This window comes from Bos taurus, chromosome 21, assembly GCF_002263795.3.
Source record: "Bos taurus isolate L1 Dominette 01449 registration number 42190680 breed Hereford chromosome 21, ARS-UCD2.0, whole genome shotgun sequence".
Classification (NCBI taxonomy): Eukaryota; Metazoa; Chordata; class Mammalia; order Artiodactyla; family Bovidae; genus Bos; species Bos taurus.
This window is the reverse complement of record NC_037348.1, coordinates 47,392,006-47,414,662: the sequence shown is the minus strand read 5'-3', so window position 1 is coordinate 47,414,662 and position 22,657 is coordinate 47,392,006. Positions and strand designations below refer to the sequence as shown.

Here is a 22,657-nt window from a genome sequence, read left to right as displayed (position 1 = left end):
GCAGATGACACCGCCCTTAAGGCAGAAAGTGAAGAGGAACTCAAAAAGCCTCTTGATGAAAGTGAAAGTGGAGAGTGAAAAAGTTGGCTTAAAGCTCAACATTCAGAAAACGAAGATCATGGCATCCGGTCCCACCACTTCGTGGGAAATAGATGGGGAAACAGTGGAAACAGGGTCAGACTTTATTTTTCTGGGCTCCAAAATCACTACAGATGGTGACTGCAGCCATGAAATTAAAAGATGCTTACCCCTTGGAAGGAAAGTTATGACCAGCCTAGATAGCATATTCAAAAGCAGAGACATTACTTTGCCAACAAAGGTCCGTCTAGTCAAGGCTATGGTTTTTCCTGTGGTCATGTATGGATGTGAGAGTTGGACTGTGAAGAAGGCTGAGCACCGAAGAATTGATGCTTTTGAACTGTGGTGTTGGAGAAGACTCTTGAGAGTCCCTTGGACTGCAAGGAGATCCAACCAGTCCATTCTGAAGGAGATCAGCCCTGGGATTTCTTTGGAAGGAATGATGTTAAAGCTGAAACTCCAGTACTTTGGCCACCTCATGGGAAGAGTTGACTCATTGGAAAAGACTCTGATGCTGGGAGGGATTGGGGGCAGGAGGAGAAGGGGATGACAGAGGATGAGACGGCTGGATGGCATCACTGACTCGATGGATGTGAGTCTGAGTGAACTCCGGGAGTTGGTGATGGACAGGGAAGTCTGGCATGCTGCGATTCATGGGGTCACAGAGTCAGACACGACTGAGCGACTGAACTGAACTGAACTGACCTGAACCCCTATGGCAGAAAGCCAAGAGGAACTAAAAAGCCTCTTGATGAAAGTGAAAGAGGAGAGTAAAATAGGTGGCTTAAAGCTCAACATTTGGAAAACTAAGATCATGGCATCTGGTCCCATCACTTCATGGGAAATAGATGGGGAAACAGTGGAAACAGTGTCAGACTTTATTTTTGGGGGGCTCCAAAATTATTGCAGATGGTGACTGCAGCCATGAAATTAAAAGATGCTTACTCCTTGGAAGGAAAGTTATGACCAACCTAGATAGCATATTCAAAAGCAGAGCTATTACTTTGCCAACAAAGCTCCGTCTAGTCAAGGCTATTTTTTTTCCCGTGGTCATGTATGGATGTGAGAGTTGGACTGTGAAGAAAGCTGAGTGCCAAAAAATTGATGCTTTTGAACTGTGGTGTTGGAGAAGACTCTTGAGAGTCCCCTGGACTGCAAGGAGATCCAATCAGTCCATTCTAAAGGAGATCAGTCCTGGGTGTTCATTGGACGGGCTGATGCTAAAGCTGAAACTCCAATATCTTGGCCACCTCATGGGGAGAGTTGACTCATTGGAAAAGACTCTGATGCTGGGAGGAATTGAGATGGCTGGATGGCATCACCGACTTGATGGACGTGAGTTTGAATGAACTCCGGGAGTTGGTGATGAACAGGGAGGCTTGGCGTGCTGCGATTCATGGGGTTGCAAAGAGTCAGGCACAACTGAGCGACTGAACTGAACTGAACTGAACATTAGAATGCCTTAATATATGCAGCAAACATTTACAGAACTGAAGGGAGAAATAGATTGCAATATAGTAATAGGAGACTTTAATGCCCAACTTTCAACTACAGGTAGGACAGCAAAACAGTAGATCAAATAAGGAAACAGAAAACAGAAAACTTGAACAACACTACAGACCAACCTAGCAGACATATGACGGAGAAGGCAATGGCACCCCACTCCAGTACTCTTGCCTGGAAAATTCTATGGACTGAGGAGCCTGGTAGGCTGCAGTCCATGGGGTCACAAAGAGTCGGACATGACTGAGGAACTTCACTTTCACTTTTCACTTTCATGCATTGGAGAAGGAAATGGCAACCCACTCCAGTGTTTTTGCCTGGAGAATCCCAGGGACGGGGGAGCCTGGTGGGCTGCCATCTATGGGGTCGCACAGAGTTGGACACGACTGAAGCGACTTAGCAGCAGCAGCAGCAGCAGACATATGAACATTATACCCAACAACGGGGCTTCCCTGGTGGCTCAGTGGTAAAGAGTTTGCCTGTTAATGCAGATGATTTGATCCCTGGTCCAGTAAGATCCCCTAGAGAAGGAAATGGCAACCTACTCCATCTTCTTGCCTGGAAAATCTCTTGGACAGGGGAACCTGGCAGGCTTCAAGTCCATGGAGTCACAAAGAGTCAGAAATGTTCCATTTCCAAGATATGTTAAGTCAGAAAACAAGTCTTAATAAATTTAAGAAGTTTGAAATAAAGTACCTTCTCCAATCACAAATGAAGCTAGAAATCAACAACAAAGAAAATAGGAAAATCTGCAAAGTATTAACCACTATTAAGTAAATCCCATGGACAGAGGAGCCTGGCAGGCTACAGTCCTGGAGTCAGACTTGACTGAAAGGACTGAGCATGAGCACAATACCAAAACTATGCGATGCTGCAAATGGAGTACTAATTGGGAAGTTTATAGTAGTAAATGCTTCCATCAAAAAAAAAAAAACAAAAACCTCAAGTTGACAACCTAACTTTAGACCTCAAGGAACTAGGAAAATGAAGCCAAACTAAGTCCAAAGTTCAAAAAAGAGAAGAAATAATAAAGATTAGAACAAAGATAAATGAAATAGACTAGAAAGACAGCTTTTAAAAAAATCAATGAATCCAAAGTTGATTTTTTTTAAAAGATCAACAAAATTGATAGGCTTTTACCTAAACTCAGAAAGAAAAAAGAAGAGGACTCATAACTAAAATTAGAAATGAAATAGAAGACATTGCCACTGATGTGACAGAATTAAAAATGACCACAAGAGCTCATGGTTCCATTGGGGGGAAAAGGAGGAAGCAGGGAGAGGGGTGGTTGAGGGAGGACCTGCCGCAGCTTCTGCTACCGCTGCCGTAAATCCTGACCTGCAGCTGTGGTGGAGCCTCTGCGAGAAGGTTAGCGACGGGAAGGCGAAGGCAGATATAAATAAACTCAATATTGGTGGTAACATCTAACTGCTGCTGTAAGTGAGAGAGTCCAAGCCTAGTAAGAATGTCTAGCTACAGGAGAATGAAATCAGAGGACTGTGCTTAAAGTCCCAAGAGAGCTTTCTCAATCTGTCTTATCCTGCTAGAACTTGAAGCACCACTCAAGATACGTGGTGATATCCATGGGCAATACTACGATTTTCTTCGAGTTTTTGAGTAGAGTGGTGCCATCCGGCCAGAAAGCAATTACCTGTTTATTGGGGACTATGCACATAGGGGAAAGCAGTCATTGGAGACTATCAGCCTCTTGTTGGCTTACAAAATCAAATATCCTGAGAAATTTTTTCTTCTCAGAGGAAACCATGAATGTGCCAGCATCAATAGAATTTATGGATTTTATGGTGAGTGTAAAAGAAGATATAACATTAAACTATGGAAAACTTTCACAGCCTGCTTTAACTGTTTACTGATAGCAGACATTGCGGATGAGAAAATATTCTGCTGTCATGGAGGTTTATCACCAAATCTTCAATCCATGAAACAGATTTGGCGAATTATGTGACCAACTGATGTACAAGATCAAGGTCTTCTTTGTGATCTTTTGTGGTCTGACCCCGATGAAGATGTCTTAAGCTGGGGTGAAAATGACAGAGGAGTGTCCACATTTGATGCAGAAGTGGTTGTAAAATTTCTCCATAGGCATAATTTGGATCTTATATGTAAAGCCCATTAAGTGGTTGAAGATGGATATGAATTTTTTGCAAAGAGGCAGTTGGTCACTCTGTTTTCCGTGCCCAATTATTGTAGGGAGTTTGACAATGCAGGTACCATGATAAGTGTGGACGAAACACATCTGATGTGTTCTTTTCAGATTTTAAAGCCTACAGAGATGGCAACCCACTCCAGTACTCTTGCCTGGACAATCCCATGGACGGAGGAGCCTGGTAGGCTGCAGTGCATGGGGTCGCTAAGAGTTGGACACGACTAAGCATCTTCATTTTCACTTTTCACTTTCATGCATTGGAGAAGGAAATGGCAACCCACTCCAGTGTTCTTGCCTGGAGAATCCCAGGGACGGGGGAGCCTGGTGGGCTGCCATCTATGGGGTCGCACAGAGTGGAACATGACTGAAGCGACTTAGCAGCAGCAGCAGCAGCAGCAGCAGAGAAAAAGAAGCCAAATGCCACGAGACCCGTAACACCTCCAAGGGGTATGATCACAAAGCAAACAAATTGATGTCATTTTGACCTTGCTTAGTTGGGACTTGTAACATATAGTATATAACCTTCATTTTTTAAAACTGTAATGTGTATTGGTCAACTTGCTCAAACAGTGTTTTGGGGGCCCCCCCTTCACCATTTTTTACTTAAGGAATGGTATTTGCTGGTTATAACAGCAAATGAAAGACTCTCCACTCCCAAGGAAAAATGTTTTGTTTTGTTTCTGTTCCTTTTGAAAACAACTTTAATGAGGGTGTAAAAGCTGTACACTTAGAACAGTGTACCCTAAGTGGTGAGTGTACAACTGATATTTTTTAATTCAGGACAGCCCCTGAATAATGTAAATGCTCATTTTCTTTAGGATATAAAGAGCTCTAGGGTGCTCAGTCTGTACATGTTATTGTCATAAAATGCATACTGTTGGATACAAACCACTGTGAACTTTTTTGTTTCAAAGGGACTGTTTTTTTTTTTTTTCCTTCTCATTGTCTTATCATGTAAAACTACTTTTTATAGCTATCAACATAAGGAGTAACTTTCAACTTGCCAGCATCACTGGTATGTATATTTAATTAAAGCACACTTTCCCCTGTGGTATACTTAAAATGATGGTTAAAGCCATTATTTTTTTAAAAATGACAGTAAGAGACAAATATGAACAGTTATGTGCCAACAAAATGGATAACCTAAAAGAAGTTGATAAATTCCTAGAAAAACACAACCTACCAAGATTGAATTATGAAGAAATAAAAAAATCTGAACAGATCTATAACTAGTAAGGAGATTGAAGCAGTAATCAAACCTCCACAAAGAAAAGTTCTGGACCAGAAGGCTTCACTGGAGAATTCTACTAAACATTTAAGAATTAGCACCAATCCTCCTCAAAATTCCAAAGAATAAAAGAGGAAGGAACACTTGCAAACTCATCCTGTGAGGCCAGAAGTACTTTGATACTAAAACTAGATAAAAAGAGGAAACAACAGGCTAACATCCCTAATGAACAATGATGAAAAAAATCCTCAGCAGAATACTCCCAAATTGAATCCAACAGCACATTAAAATGATTATTTACCATGACCACGTGGGATTTTTATCTGGAACAAAGGCTCTATTCAACATATCGAAATCAATCAACATTAACGAAAGACAAAAATCACATGAGTATCTCAACTGAAATCAGAGAAAGCATTTGACAAAACTTGACACTCTTTCATTATTTAAAAAAAGACAACAAACTAAGAATAGAAGAAAGTTATTTCAACATAATGGGCTTCCCAGATGACTCAGGGGTAAAGAATCAGCCTGCCAATGCAGGAGGCTCAGGAGACAGAGGTTCAATCCCAGTCAGGAGATCCCCTGGAGAAGGAAATGGCAACCACTCCACTATTATTGCCTTGAAAATGTCATGAACAGAGAAGCCTGTAGAACTATAGTCCATGGGGTCACAAGGAGTCATATGTGACTGAACTTGCATGCACACATCTCAATATAATAAAAACCATGTATAAAAACCTACAGCAAACATCATATTCAATGGTGAATACCTAAAAGCTTTTCCCTTAAGATCAGGAACACAGCAAGGATGCCCACTGTCACCATTACTATTCAGCATAACATGGGATTCCTAGTCAGTTCAATTAGGCAGAAAAAATCAATATAGGCATTCAAATTGGAAATAAAGAGGTAAAATTAACTCTTTCTGTAGATGATATTATTTTAGATGAAAATCCTAAAAGTTCCACAACGAAATTACTACAGGTAATAAAAAATTTCAGCAAAGTTTCAGGATATAAAAATCAATGCACAGAAATCAGTTATATTTCTGTACACTACCATTCTAAAGGAGATCAGCCCTGGGTGGTCTTTGGAAGGAATGATCCTAAAGCTGAAACTCCAGTACTTGGCCACCTCACGCGAAGAGTTAATTCATTGGAAAAGACTGATGCTGGGAGGGATTGGGGGCAGGAGGAGAAGGGGACGACAGAGGATGAGATGGCTGGATGGCATCACCAACTCGATGGACATGAGTTTGAGTGAACTCCCGGAGTTGGTGATGGACAGGGAGGCCTGGCGTGCTGTGATTCATGGGGTTGCAAAGAGTCGGACATGACTGAGCAACTGAACTGAACTGAACAATGACCAACGTGAAAAGGAAATTAAGAAAATGATTGCACTTAGTATGGCATGAAAAAGGATAAAATAATTAGCAATAAACTTAGCTCAAGAGGTGAAAAACTTGTATACTGAGAACTGTAAGACATTTCTAAAGAAATTAAGAAGATGCAAATAAATGGAAAGACATTCATGTTTGTGAACTGGAAGACAGTACTGTTTAAATGTCCATACTACCCAAAGTGATATACAGATTCAGTTCAATCCTTATTAAAGTCCTATGGCATTTTTTACAGAAGTAGGAAAAACCTAAAATTCATATGAAACCACAAAAACCTCTGAAGCAATCTTGAGAAAGAAGGACAAGGTAGAAGCCTCACACTTCCTGAACTCAAAGCATACTATAGACAACTGTAATTAAGTGGCATTGTCTGTGTCTCTTCACACAGTCTTCCTTCTATGCATGTCTTCCTGTGTCTAAATTTCCCCTTTTTATAAGAATACACATTGTACTAGGGTCATCCTAATGAGCTTATTTTAATTTGATTATTCTATAAATACCCCATTTCCAAATGAGGTCATATTCTGAGGTACTTGGAGTTAGGGCTTCAATTCATCTTTTCTGGAGGAGACAATTCAGCCCATAACAATAACTTGAGAAACATCAAAATGAGAACACAACATGCCATGGTTATGGGATGCAACAAAAGCAGTGCTCAGGACATTCACAGCTGTAGATGACCATATTAAAAAAGAAAACATCTCAAATCAATAGCTTAATCTTACACCTTAGGAAATTAGAAAAAGGAGAGAAAACAAAACCAGCAGAAGGAAAGAAATATTATAGCAGAGGTGAATGAAATAGGGAATAGGGAAAATAATAGAATTGGCTAAACCAAAAGTTTGGTTCTTCGAAAATGTTTTAAAAATTTCAGAACTTTACCTACATTGACTAAGAAAAAGATAGAAGGTGTTATTAAAATCAGAAATGAAAGTGAAAACATCAAAACTAGTTACATTGACTAAGAAAAAACCGATGTAATAAAATCAGAAATGAAAGTGGGGACATTATTACTGGCCTTACAGAAACTGAAAGAATTTTAAGAGAATATAATTGGCATACAATTGTATGCCAACAAATTAAATAATTTAGATGAAGTGAACACATTCATCAAAATATACACATTACCAAAACTTACTCTAGAATAGAAAATATCAACAGACCTATAATAAGTAAGCAAAGTGAATCAGTAATTAAAATCAATCCATTAAAACAAGTTCAAGACCAGATGGCTTCACAGGTGAATTCTACCAAATATTTAAAGAATCAACAGTGATTCTACTCAAACTTTTTCCAAAAATAGAGAGGAGAAAATACTTCCTAATACATTCTATGAGACCAACATTTCCTTGATACTAAAGCCAGAAAAAGATATCACAAGAAAAGTACAGACCAATATCCTTTATGATGCAAATATACTAGCAAACTAAATTCAAAAGCATATTAAAAGGAGTAAGCACCATGAACAAACAGAATTTATCCCAGGAATAAAAAGGTGTTAAGACATGATAGAATCAATCCATATAGTACATTTCATATTAATATGACAAAGGAAAAATACCTACATGATTATCTTAATAGATGTAGAAAAAGCACCTGACAAAATTCCACCTCATTTCATGTTAAAACACTCAGCAAAATAGGAATAGAAGGAACACTTCCTTAACCTGATAAAAAGCACTTATGAAAATTTCACAGGTAACATATTCATGTCAGGAACAAGACAAGGACACCTAGTTTCATCACTGCTATTCAGCATTGTACTGGAATTCCTAGAGAGAACAACTATGTAAGAAAGAAATAAAAGTTCTCCAAATTGGAAGAGAAATAAAACTATTTCTATTTGCAAATGACATGATTCTATGTACGAAAAAAATCACAAAAAATCCACCAAAAATTAATATATGAATTCAGCAGAGTTGCAGGTTACAGGATCAAAATGCAAAAATCAGTAGTGTTTCCATATACCAGCAGTGAATTATCCAAATAGGAAATTCTGAAAAATCCTCTTCCTACAGCATCAAAAATAATAAAATACCTAGTAATAAATCTAACCAAGGAAGTGAAAGGTGTGCATACTAAAGACTACAATGCAATGTTGAAAGAAACTAAAGACATAGTTAAATGGAAAGGCATCCCATATTCATAGATCATAAGATTTAATATTGTTAAAATGGCACTTCTGTCCAAAGTCATCTGCAGATTCAAAGCAATCCCTATCAAAATTCCAGTGGCCTTTCTTGCATAAATCAGTAAGCTGATCCTCAAGTTCATATAGAATTGCAAGGGGCCTCAAATAGTCAAGGCAATTTTGGAAAAGAAAAAGAAAGTTGGAGAACTTATGTGTTCTGATTTCAAAGCTTTCAAAGCTATATTAATTAAATAGTGAGGTTGGGGCATAAGAAAAGACATACTGATCAGCAGAAAGAATAGAGAATCCAGAAAGAAACCCAAGTATCTATGGCCAATTGATTTTCAACAAGCATTCCAGACCATATAATGATTATCTTCAACTCTTGGACTTCATCAAGATTAAAAACTTGTGCATCAAAGGATACTATCAAGAAAGTAAAAAATGGAAGAAACATTTGCAAATCATATATCAAATAGAGCTTAATATTCAGGATGCACAAACAACTCTTACAATTTAATAACAAAATACAAACAGTCCAACCAAAAAAATGAACAATGGGCTTTAATAGACTTTTTTTTTAAAGACTTACACATGGCCAATAATCACATGAAAAGATGGCCAACTTCATCCATCATTGAAGAAAAGCAAATCAAAGCCACTATGTGATACCACTTCACATCCTCTGGCCTAGGATGGCTATAATTTTTTTTCAAATGGAAAATAACAAGTTTGGGGAGGAATCTAGAGGCATATATATGTATACTTAGGTTCCAATAATATCTAAAGTATTCAGAATGAATTCAGGCAAAAGTCACTTAACTTCTGTGCCAGAATTTCCTCATTTGTGAAAGTGAAAGTGTTAGTCGCTCAGTCGTGTGTCTGACTCCTTGCAACCCTGCCAGGCTCCTCTGTCCATGGGATTTCCCAGGCAAGAATACTCAAGTGGGTTGCCATTTCCTTCTCCAGAGTATCTTCCAGACCCAGGGATCGAACCCAGTTCTCTTGCATTGCAGGCAGATTCTTTACCATCTGAGTTACCAGGGAAGCCCAAAATGTATCTGAGAGTAAGCAACAGCTTTTCTAGGAATTATTTTTAAATTTATATTCATTATAAACAGCCCTGTGTGTGTGTGCTGTGTTCAGTCATATCTGACACTTGGTGATCCTCCTCATTTGTAAGATGAGAATATTTCAGGACTTCCCTCATGGCCAAATGCTTAAGAACCTGCCTGCCAATGCAGGGGACTCAGATTTCATCCTTAGTCCCATAAGACCCCACATGCTGCAGAACAACCAAGCCCACGTGCCTAGAGCTTGTGTTCCACCACAAGATAAGTCACTGCAATGAGAAGCCCAAGCACAGGGATAGTGTGAATGAGATAGTGGTTTGTAAAAATCTTAGCCTAGTGCCTTGCATAAGTAAGTATTACATGAATATTGTAATTATTACAATTTGCTAGGCAGTCTGACTATGGCCTGAAGGTTGCAGATTGCTCTTCACTTTTCTAGAATCTCCCTGATTTCCCTCTGGTCTATTCTCTTATTTATTTTTTCTAATTTGTTGTGAACCAAAATATTAGATGTCCATCCTATCAACCTTTCTAGAATTGGGTCTAAAATTAGTTCTAAGTGAAGGCCTGGGAAGCTTCCAGGTGCAAGTAAAAGGGTTTCTGCATGTTGATGGCTCATAGGTTTTAACTATACATTCACAGTTACCTCTTAAGTAACAGAACTCTGTAAATAAATGGCCTCTAAGTGTTGTTCTTATCGTATTACAATAATATATTGAAAAAAGCTTCCCAAGTAATTATTTTGCTCATACAGCCCAGTTAAAGTCCCTTGGAACTTAGAACTGCTCTGTTAGGCGATAGAATAATCTAATGCATCAGAACCTAGGATCAGTCTTAAATAAAATGTTGCTTTGGTATCTGTAAACTATAGATCACTGAGGACTTAGAGCAGTGATACTCAGACCCGCAGATTTTAAAGCACCTTTCATTTGCACACAGCGTTTCTTTAATATTTCTGCAAAAGAATACCTGAGAATAATATAGGTCTTTTGAATCATTCGAGAGTTGAAATCTCTTCTACTGGTCAAGATTTCTTAATGTGGTATCCACAGAACATTCTTCCCAACTTCCCACCCCATTCCATGAATGGGCTCTATGCATGCCAAATTCTGCATTTGTATGTCTGTGTGTATATACAGTGTGTTTTAACATCTAGAGAAGAGTCTCTAGCCTACAATGTCTATGTATCTTTAAGGAATAGTATTTGTAAATGTGGCTCCAGTCACAGTACATTGAATACCATGGGATTATATTGCATTTTCTAGTCAGAAACTGATGAAGGTAAACTTTAGACTTGAGGAAAACAGAATCTTTCAAACTGAGAAATACTATAATTTTAAAGTATAGCTTTTGGTTCCTAAACTTTTTCCCAAACTGTGGTTGACACTGCCAGTTGTTTAATGTTTTTCCCTTTTTCCCATAATGGTGTATAAATTATATATATATATATATATATTTTTTTTTTTTTTTTTTTTCCTAGACACATTGTCACCCAGCAAAATAAATACTACCTTTCCCAACCTCCCTCATACTTAGGCATAGCCCTTGTGGCCAAGTTCTAACCAATGAGATTTATGTAATTTGGAGGGTTTTCTTTACCCATTTTACTTTTTTCCTCTCTGCAGGCCTGAGCTTTATTTTGGCTTACAATTGTGTCATTACCTGAGAGCGAAATAAATTTCTATCTCATTTAAGTCACTATTATTTTGGCCTTGAACAGTAGCTGATCCTATGGCACAATACAAAAACTTTATTCCAAAAAGACATTGAAGAAATTGTCAGATACTTAAGTTCAGTATCTATTTTTTAATCTTTATTGAATTTGTCACAATATTGTTTATGTTTTGGCCCCCAGGTGTATGGGATCCTGGCTCCCCGATCAGGGATGGAACCCTTACCCCCTTCATTGAAAGTCTTAATCACTGGACCATCAAGGAAGTCCCTTCAGTAAGTATTTTAAGGTTCCTAAAAGTTTAGTTTCTAGTCACTTGGCAAACTGATAAATCCATAATTTAGCTATGTAGTTCTCAACCAAGATCAAGTAAATAAATCAATAATTAAAAAATATAAGCTTGATACTTTGGCAGTTTTACTCTAATATCAGGACATTACACCATTATTTAAAATAATAATAGAAAGAGTAATGTGATGGATTGTGTCTAGGGAATCTGAAATGGTAGGTCAAGTAAACTTTGCTTTTCCCACTGCTAACCTCCCAGGGTTCCACTACTGGCCATGGGCAACTTTGGCTGCAGGTAAGAGATATGCCCCATTATCAGAGCTCTGAGCATAGTGGGTACTTGTTGACTGTGGATTACCACTGGCTGACTCCTAAACTCCAGAATGTTCTTATACCCAGGTCCTATCTTCTCAGCTCATCTAGAGGTATAGGATTAGACCACCTGTGATATCAGGTCTTTTTTTACTCAAAGAAATCTATTCTAATGCAGAGAGGTTAAAAAGAGATAGCAATTTTCTAAAAGGATATTTGGAAAGAGAGAATCTGGGAGTCTTACGACTGAATCCTTGGGATCCTGAAAGATTGAGGTCTGAGTGAGACCTCAAACTTGCATCTACCTCCTCAAGGTAAAATATTCATAGATTATGATATTTATGGAAAAAAAAAAAGATATTCATGGAAATGATGAATGATGTCAAAAAGCTGTCTTTAAATCTTGACCTGGGAGTACTGCTGTATTTCCTGAAATAATCTAGGGAAGGGAAAAATTTACTTACATTGCAACATGATGTGATCTCTTTCATTAGATTATATACTCTAGGGGAGATTTTAACTGTAATATTGTCAGAGTATAATGCTGACACATAGAAAACTCTCAATGAATGAATGTAGGATTTGCTTCCCTGTGTGCCTTGGGGTTTAATAGTATGTAATAATCCAAAAAATTTATTTAATTGAAAAAATTATCTACTTATATACAAAATTAATTTTGGTAGAATTTAATTATTTTAGGTTTCAGTATGACCAAAGGTAATTTGGCCTGTGATTAACATTTAAATCTATAATCCCATGGCTCTTAGAAGAAGGAATCCTGGAATTGAATCCATCTATACCAATAACTTCTGGTGTGATCTTGGGAAACTTAGTTTCCTCAATGGAAAATGAGGGAAATATTTTCTCTGAGCTCTGAAATTCTGATTTTAGTGCTTAGTATATAATAGGTTCTAAGTATTTACTGAATGAGTGATTCTATGTTATACTTAAGGCCTCATATTTAATTAGTAAGAAATTGAAACATTGCTTAAAAGCTTTTACTATATCTAAATAGCAAATATTTCTGAAAACTACTTCTTGGTAAGCATATTCAAACTAGGTAATTTTAATTAAATATGAGAAAATTTGTTTTTGTACATCTGACCACAGAAGTAATAAGTCTCTCCAATTGCTCACTGTCATTATCAGCTTTTAATAGCTCAACCTAAGAATTAAAGACAAAATATAAAACCAATTACTGTATTTTGTACGTTTAATTGGAAATCATATATATTAAACCTTGTTACATATACTGATATTCAATGGCCTTCAAAAATAGCAATTTTATATGGTTCAAACTGAATATATTTAGTACTGAATACTGTGTTTAAGAAATAATATGACAAAAGGGTTCCAAAGTTTCTCCTCCCTTTGAGGCCTATCATTTCCTGCCTGTTAGGGGTGTGGCAGGTACTTTCCTAAAATTTGAGAATCTTGTCTCTCCTACATAGCGTCAACTTGTGGTTTAAAAATAGTATATATATCCTAGTATTTTTGTTTTGCTAACTATCCTAAGGAGAAGGCAATGGCAACTCACTCCAGTACTCTTGCCTGGAAAATCCCATGGACGGAGGGGCCTGGTGGGCTGCAGTCCATGGGGTCGCTAGGAGTCGGACACGACTGAGAGACTTCACTTTATTTTTTCACTTTCATGCATTGGAGAAGGAAATGGCAACCCACTCCAATGTTCTAGCCTGGAGAATCCCAGGGACAGAGGAGCCTAGTGGGCTGCCGTCTATGGGGTCGCACAGAGTCAGACATGACTGAAGTCACTTAGCAGCAGCAGCAACTACCCTAAAAGGCTAGTATGAATAATTAATCGCTTTATAGAGAGAATATACTGGGAGTTCCTTAATGTTCCTTGATTATTTAGGTCAGTGGTTCACCAACTTTAGCATACATAATAATCATTGGAGAACTTATTCAAACAAAGTTTTCTGAGCCCTATACCACAGATTGTGATTCAGTAGGTCAGGACTGGAACATGAATCTGCTTTTCTTACACACACATTACACGGATGCTCACGGATATTAGGTATAGAAGCGACTTATTTGTAATAAGGCCTTCCCCCCACCCCTTTGGTCTTTCAGTAAATAAAACTCAAGTTGATGAGGTATGAGATAAATTCCCTTAAGCCAAAACCGCTTCTTAGAAAAGTACTACATTAACTCAATTGTAAGATAACCGTAAACTGGATTTATTTTGACTTAGTTGCTGTCAATTTCAGTTCTACAGTTTCAGGACAACTAACTCCAAGGAATTCAGTCACCTGTTCCTTCTTTAGAACTGCACTGTGTTCTGGCTTTCCAGAGGGCAAGGGTCGCCGGGGCCCTGCCGATGAAGTTCTAGGCCACAGTCACTTTTTTTACTTGCCTTATCAGAGGCAGAGCGTCCAGCTTGACAAACTCTGCAGAAGGCTCCCGATAGGGAAACCCGTGAGCGCCAATCTAGGAGACCAAACCGACCCGCTGCGGTCGACCAACCCAACCCCGGGGTCCCTGGGTCCTCCTCGGAGCCCAGAGAGACAGGAGTGGGGAGAGGGAGCCCCTGAAGGAGAGCCACAGGCAGGTCTCAACACGCCGGAGATCACGCTGCTAATCTGTGGTCCAAACCGCCCGCCGCCTCCGAGCAGTCGTCGGATTGCCGCCCCCCAGGGAGCCACTCGGCCCAAGAAGCAACACAGCCCCAGCTCTCTTGCTCCAGAGAGGCCCTGCAGGCCGGCATCGAGGCAGGCGAGCTCCCCCCGGCATCTCAGCCCACGCCGTGGTCCACTGTCTTGCGAAGATGTCGGCTAAGCCCTCTGTCGGCTTCGTGAACGAGGCTTCTCGGCAGATCCTGGCCGGTGGCTCTGCTGGTAAGGCCGCCCCGCCCGGCCGGGGGCTAGTCGCCTTTCCTTTCGCGTGTTCGGAAAAACCTTTCTCCGACAAGTCTCCCCACCATAGTAAACTTCTTCCTATGCCTTCCGCGCTCCGGGTTCAGAGCCTGAGTAGCCCGAGCCCGCGGAGCGCGGGAGTAAAGAAAACCGGGATCAGGCGGCGGGCCCCGGGTGTCCCAGGTCAAGTCGCCGCGGCGCCCGCGCCGGCCGCTCTCGAGTTCCCCGCATTCTGTGTTCCTAGCCTGGAAAGCAAGGTAGGCAGCAGTCCCGAGGCCTGCCGCTTTGAGGAGGTCTTTTAGCCTGGCTGGCTATTGTATTTGAAATGATTCAGTTTGCGTTAGACTGAGTTGTGTTATCCACTATAGCCTCTTTTTCCCCCAGCTAACTCAGATCTTATAGATTTCTACCTCCCTCGTTAAAGTATGTGCCTCGGGACTCCACAGGTTTTCTTACTGCATCCTGTTTCTTGCTTGCAGCTATTCCTGCCTTAATAAGCATATTAAAATTAAATGAAAATGTTGACGCTTATAAACACCTTTGATATAATAGGCTCACAGTAATTTATGGAGAGTTATGCTGTAGGGAAGAATCTTTAGGAAGAAATCTGTTATAACTAATCATGGAAGTAATTACTAAGTGTGGCTAAGAGAAAGTTACTAACTCACTAGTTACATTATGTGAATGTATTTTAAAGATATTTTAAAATATAAATTATGAATTGAAAATTTAATCTTACAAATTGTGATACATATTATTATGAATATATAAAATAATTACTGTAATTCACTCATCACCATAAGACATTTTTTTAAACGTACTTATTTATTTATTTAGCTGCTCTGGACCTTAGCTGCTGCATGTGAATCTTTAATTGTAGCAAGGGACTTCATTATTTGCAGCAAGTGAAACCTAATTCCCTGACCAGGCATGGGACTTGCGCCCCCTGCATTGGGAGCACCAAGTCTTAGCCACTGGACCACCAGGGAAGTCCCAAAACATTTTTATAAATGTAAATATCCCTTAATAAATTATGGTAATGCTAGTAAATCATATTAAGATGACTGAATGTCTAATATCTACCTTTGACTAGCAAATTTTATTTTCAAAAAAATTTGAACTTTGTATAAAGGACTGTTACAAATTATGACTATTTACCATCCTGTCACAAGTTCCTTGCATCTAGGAGGACCACAAGCAGATGTATCACTTACAATCCACACTTTTCTAACGATGACATTTCATTAATATGGCAATCAAGGCATTCATTTCTTATATGTTATTATACTGTGTCTATTCATTATGTTGTCAGTGCCCCCACTTTCTACTTTTTAGTTGTTCCCGGTAGTGATAATGAATTTGCACCAATTTACTCACCATTTTGGTCAAATTCCACAATGTCCAAGACTGTCAGCTGTCCTTGATTTGCTTGATTCAGAGTCCACAACCCTTATTAAATAAAACTCAGCTGGCCCAGGAGGGAAATATAGTTAATTGGTGAACATCCTAACTTGTGACTAGTGATTCATACGTGCATTTGTGCATGCTCAGTTGCTTCAGTTGTGTCCAACTCTTTGCAACCCCACGGACTGTAGCCCGCCAGGCTCCTCTGTCCATGGGATTCTCCAGGCAAGGACACAGGAGTGGGTCGCCATGCCCTCCTCCAGGCGATCTTCCCTACCCAGGGATCGAATCTGGGTCTCCTGGGTCTTCTGCATTGCAGGCGGTTTCTTTACTACTCAGCCACCAGGGAAACAGGAGACTGACTTGCTTTTTTTCAATTCCAGTGTACGATGCTGGGGTGAGACTCAAAATAATCCAGTATTGGGTAGGGGCCCACCTCTGTACCAATCAGTTGTAGCCAATCCCCACTAGGAGGGGTGAGAATCTCAGGGCAAATTATTTTCCAAAAAAGTTGAAACACATCATGAGATGGGCAGTTGGTGTCTTTTGTAATGATATATGTGTCTTTTGTTAAAAGATGTTTATAATATTTGCATTTAAAAAACCAAATGATGCACTGGCAGTTGCTTGGATAATACATATCTGAAGACTTGACTTAAGTTTGTAGCTATAGCTATTATATTGTTACCAATGGCAACTTTGTTTTACATGATGAAAAGTGAAAGTGAAAGTGAAGTTGCTCAGTCCCGCCTGACTCTTTGCGACCCCATGGACTGTAGCCTGTCAGGCTCCTCCATCCATGGATTTTCCAGGCAAGAGTGCTGGAGTGGACTGCCATTTCCTTCTCCAGGGGGGTCTTCCCGACCCAGGGATTGAACCCGGGTCTCCTGCACTGTGGGCAGATGCATTACCATCTGAGCCACCAGGGAAGCCCAGTGATGAAAGCTATGCTCAAGACAGTATACACAGAGTAGGCTCCTAGTTTGCCTTCTCAGCTTCAAGTAATAGCCTAAAATTGAGGTGAGGGAATATAAGCCAGTGATGATAGCTTCAGGAAGATCAGCAAGGCTAACACTTCAGAGAGGTTAAGGATGAGATGGAGAAGAGGCCATTGGATTAGTATTCAAAGTGTGATCCATGGATGAGCAGGAAGGAGGAGACTGGTAGTACTTGGAAGCATGTTAAAAATGTAGGACCTCAGGCTAAGCTTATTGCAGACATACCATATCAGAAGCTGAGTTTTAGGAAAGTCCTCAAGTCACTAGTTTATTCTTTCAGGTTTTAGAAGCACTGCTTTAGAAGACTTGAGAAAAGAGATTCCATAGAGTTGGAGCCAGGTTGAAGTAGGTTGCAAGTTAAATCTTTCTTGGCTTTCATTGCTGACCGTAGAGAGAAGAACAAGTTCTGTCCTCCTTACTTGTGTGCTGTCAGTTTAGCTTTCAGTCTTATTTTCCTGTCCTCTGCCATACGTTCCATTTGGTTTCTGCTCAGTAGATCTGCTCACCATACTTGAATGCTGCCTATACCTTTGCACCTTTATTCCCAATGCCTGGAATGTCTTTTCCTAATTTTATCTACCTATTTAAACTCTGTGAAACTCTCTGACAGAATGTGGTCCACTGGAGAAGGGAATGGCAAACCACTTCAGTATTCTTGCCTTGAGAACCCCATGAACAGTATGAAAAGGCAAAATGATAGGATACTGAAAGAGGAACTCCCCAGGTCAGTAGGTGCCCAATATGCTACTGCAGATCAGTGAATAACTCCAGAAAGAATGAAGGGATGGAGCCAAAGCAAAAGCAATACCCAGTTGTGGATGTGACTGGTGATAGAAGCAAGGTCCGATGCTGTAAAGAGCAATATTGCACAGGAACCTGGAATGTCAGGTCCACGAATCAAGGCAAATTGGAAGTGGTCAAACAGGAGATGGCAAGAGTGAACGTCGACGTTCTAGGAATCAGTGAACTAAAATGGACTGGAATGGGTGAATTTAACTCAGATGACCATTATATCTACTACTGCAGGCAGGAATCCTAAAAATCCTAGGAATCCTAAAGCTGAAACTCCGATACTTTGGCCATCTCACGCGAAGAGTTGACTCATTGGAAAAGACTCTAATGTTGGGAGGGGTTGGGGGCAGGAGGAGAAGGGGACAACAGAGGATGAGATGGCTGGATGGCATCACCGACTCGATGGACGTGAGTTTGAGTGAACTCCGGGAGATGTTGATGGGCGGGGAGGCCTGGTGTGCTGCGATTCATGGGGTCGCAAAGAGTCAGACACGACTGAGCGACTGAACTGAACTGAACTGATTGGAACTCTGCCCATTTTCAAGGCCTGACTTAAAAATCATTTTCTGCATAAATGCTCCCAGATGGCCTTGAAGCCACATCCAGTTTTAACATTCTCATTAGCATTGAATGATACAAGTAATAAAAATAGCTAACATTTCTGGAATAAATACAAGGGCCATGCCCAATGCGAAGCTTTACATGTATCAACATTTTAAATCCTCACCACACCTTCAGAATGAAGAAACTGATACCCAGAGGGCATAATTCACTTGCCTGTGGTTGCACAAGCATGCAATCATTTCTAAAGGAATAGGATAAGAGAGGAACTAGGAAAATACTATTCTCACTGGCAGATATTTTTAGAAGTTGGAGAGATCAAGTCTGCTATCCTTTATTATCTATCTTTTATTAGTTTACATCCCTTGAAACAACTTTTATCTACAAATACAATCCTTATAGTCTTTCTGCTGCATCATAATATCTTGCTCTCTCCAAATAATTCCATGTGTACAGGCACAAGATTATCATTTCTCATTGCATTTAGGGCCTCTCTGTGCAGTAGGGCAGATTGTGGCCTGAAAAAGGGCTTTGTCCACTTGAGCAAGTGGGAGCTGAAATCGGGCCTGTGGTCTGAGTCATAATCTGTGTATCCAAGAGCAGAGATGAGCCCAGTCCCCTGGGGCCCCCATCATTCCATGGTTTGCTCCCAGTGTGGCTCTGGGAAGTTTCCCTTTTATCTCTTTTTTGAAGCCAGGAGCATGGTTCCATCTCAGACCTTCCCCTTTTCCCATGTGGGCACTTCCATGTGTTTCCAAAGCTTATGGGGTTTTTATTTCCCATGTCATGTGAGTGCCTTTTAGGCCCCCTCAAATGGGTATTCTACCCAAGTTCTCACAGGGCTCTGGCATTCAACTTTACAATTCTCCCAGATCTCTAACGAAGTCCCCTGGCCCCTGAGAAACCCTGCTCTTGCCCAGACCTATCAGGCTCCCCCAAGAGGGCACACCTAGATCCTGTCCACACTGAATTTTCTTCATGGTGGCATCACTAGGACCCTTCTCCTCCTGCCTCCCCAAATCTGACACTCATATTCCTTGACCTCTGCAGGTCTCACTCAAAATTCTTCTTAAGAATTCCTAAGTCTCCTCCATCTGTCTTTTACATGATCACCATTCCAGCAGAACCCTGATTTATTTCCCCAAATTTCCAGGCTGTTGTTTCTTCCTCTCCAGCATCATCCTAGTCCTCTGTATCTTGTAAGCAAACATCCTACCACAGCTTCAGTCACTGTTTTTATTTTGTTCATCGTGCTGGAGATGTTTGAGTCAAATTGTTTAGTCAAAGTATCTCAGAAATAAGTTTTCCAGTTTTGCACTAAACACAGTTCAACTACTTTGTGTAGTTTATCTCATTAATCATCTTCAAGGGATCAAGTGAGAAAATGAAATGAGAGACTTTTTCTGGAGGAGAGAAACCTGGGATTCATAGATAGACTCCTGGGAGATAAACTATTGAGCGTATATGTAAAATGTACTTTATATTGATGGAAGAGAGTTCAAGGCTTTCAACCCAAAAAGGTCACTAAAAAGGTAGAATAATTTCAAATCTTATTTTCAAAACTCCTAATCTTATATACCTTACATATCTCCATTTTCACAAGATTTCTACCTTTCTACCTTTCTACCCTAACCCCAAACAGTTAAAATACAGTTAAAAGAAATGCCTTAATAGGCAGTGTGTATACTAGTAGTTCTCTGGATTTTAATTTGGACTTGGTAATAAAAGGGCTGATGCACTGGGGGGGTAATCAAGGTTAAAATTTTGATCAAGGAGAATTCTTTTTCAGCATGGGTGCAAAGGGGATACACATGTGATTTGGATAAATGGCACCTTTGGAAATTCAGGATTTGGCAAACTGCATTTGCTTGATAATAAATAGCAGGTTGTAGAGAAACAGGTGAACCTTTATGACACATCAAAGGGAGGCTGGAACCCATTATCTGGGTAATTAGGGAGGAAAAATTCCCCTTATTTCAACCACATAGGAGGAAGCAACTCTATTGCTCAAATTAATTATGAAATACCTTTAAAGGATATGTTTTAATTGAAATATAGTCTGTCTCAAAGAAAATCTAGTTCTCAAAAATATGAACTTAAGAGCCAATAAAATATGAATTACATGGGACATTTCAGAGGGTTTATTTTACTGTCCTTCACTGAAACATGTTTTAAAACTATAAGTATTGTATGTGGGCACAAGTGATATAAGAACATAAAACAACTTTACACATTTTAGATACGCCTTGTTAACCAGGCCTTCCTCACCTCCCTGCCCCCGGCCCTGTGTCCCACCAGTGTCTTGACGACAGCATCTCAGACCATTGAGAAAATGTGTTTTAGGTATAGTACAGTAGGTGCTCAGAAATGTTTGTTGACTGTATTAATGAATAGATATCAGAAGCCCAAGCCATAGAATATTATTCTTGGGGTCCTACTCTGAAGAAAGATAAGTATTCTGGGATTCTAATAATCAGACAACTGATATTGCAACAATATTTTCTTTCAACAATATTTTATTTTATAGTAGTTGTTTGATAAATGACGTGAAAACATCCAGGTCTGCACTCTCTGCCACCTTTTTTTTGGCTGAGAGGCCCCTGATCACTTTTAATTTTTATTTATTTTATTTTTGTCTGTGTTGGGTCTTTGTTGCTTTGGATGGGCTTTATCTAGTTATGGCAAATGGGGGCTACTCTCTAGTTTGCAACTCTCTATAGTTGGCTGCTCTCTAGGGGCACTCTCTAGGGCTTCTTACTGTGATGGCTTCTCTTGTTGTTGAGCACAGGCTCTAGGTGGGAGGGCTTCTAGTTGTGGCTTGAGGGCTCAATGGTTACGGCTCGAGGGCTCTGGAGCACGGGCTCAGTAGTTGAGGCATAGGGTCTTAGTTGCTCCACAGCTTGTGGAATCTTCCCAGACCAGTCATGGAACCCGTGTGCCCAGATTCTTATTCTCTGCACTACCAGGGAAGTCCCGTGATCACTTTTAAAATTTATGTATCATCTTTCGTTTCAGGACCCCAAACTGAAAAGAGATGCACCAATCATTTTCAAACACCTTTATGATTTAAGTGTGCAGTATCTTAAAATGGCAATGAGTGAAACCAGGTTAAGGGACTTCTACAGGATTCTTTATAATTGTTTCAGATTTTAACTCTTTCTCCTTACCAGTTTTCTTTTGCTTTTAAACTATCATCTTTGTGTCAGTTATTTCCCTATTTTGATGTGATCATGATTTATACACCTTATAAATATTCTTGCCTGGGAAATTCCTTGGACAGAGGAGCCTGGTGGGCTACAGTCCATGGGGTTGCAAAGAGTTGGACAGAACTTAGAGACTAAACAACAACAGCAACAGCAGATACTCTAGTAGGTCTGTATCTTTGGATTGTTGTCAGTAGTTTTTGTTTATTAGTTTGCTAGCGGTTTGAATGATGTACCACGAACTGGGTGGCACAAAACACCGGCAATTCATGGTCGTGTGGTTCTGGAGGTTAGAAGTCTGAAATCAAAGTGTGGGCGGGGAATCTGAGAGAGAATCTGTTGTCTGCCTCTCACCTAGCTTCTGCAGTTGCCCACAGTCCTTGTGCTCTTTGACTGTTGTCACATCGCTTTCTCCCTATTTGCCTCAGTGTCTGTATCCAAATTTCTCTCTTGTTATAAGAACATCACTCATTGGATTGTGGCCCACTACATTCCATTATGACCTTATTTTAACTTGATAATGTTTGCAAAGATGCTATTTCCAAATAAGGTCACATTCTTAGGTACTAAGGGTTAGGATTTGAACATATCTTTTCAGGGGTGGGGGAACACAGTTCAAGTCACAACAAACAATCAATTGTATTTTTCTCTTCATATTGTGTTTCTCAAATTCAAGCTATGGTCCTGTATTTTTCTTCCTTTCATTGTCAACTTTTGTGAAAAGTTCCTCACTCAGTTTGACTACCCACTATAACTGGCATATCTGAATTTACCTTTTTGCTGGAACTGTTAACTACTGGCTTTCATTCCTAATTTTACCTAATCTTGGTGGAATTTCACATCTGTAACCAATTTTTCTCTTTAAAGTTGTCTCTGCTATTGATTTTCACCCCCTTCTCCATACATGATCACTTGTGTACCAGCAACAAAGAATTGCTGGTTCCTCTGTCTTTTTTCCATTTCCTCAAAAATTGA

The 22,657-nt window shown here is 39.8% G+C and overlaps 1 protein-coding gene and 1 pseudogene across 5 annotated transcripts in view; both read left to right on the top strand.

Annotated features, from left to right (window-relative positions):
* The window catches only part of SLC25A21 (solute carrier family 25 member 21), a 540,624-nt gene that overhangs the window by 6,321 nt on the left and 511,646 nt on the right, over nt 1-22,657 (top strand). For 3 of the 5 annotated variants that reach the window (XM_015459277.3, XM_005222042.5, XM_015459276.3), the window contains exon 1: nt 14,255-14,706. In XM_015459277.3, coding sequence (XP_015314763.1) covers nt 14,637-14,706 — 70 coding nt within the window. In that variant the 5' untranslated portion in view covers nt 14,255-14,636. 5 annotated transcript variants of the gene reach the window in all.
* Nucleotides 2,810-7,340, top strand: LOC100139594 (serine/threonine-protein phosphatase alpha-3 isoform-like; annotated as a pseudogene).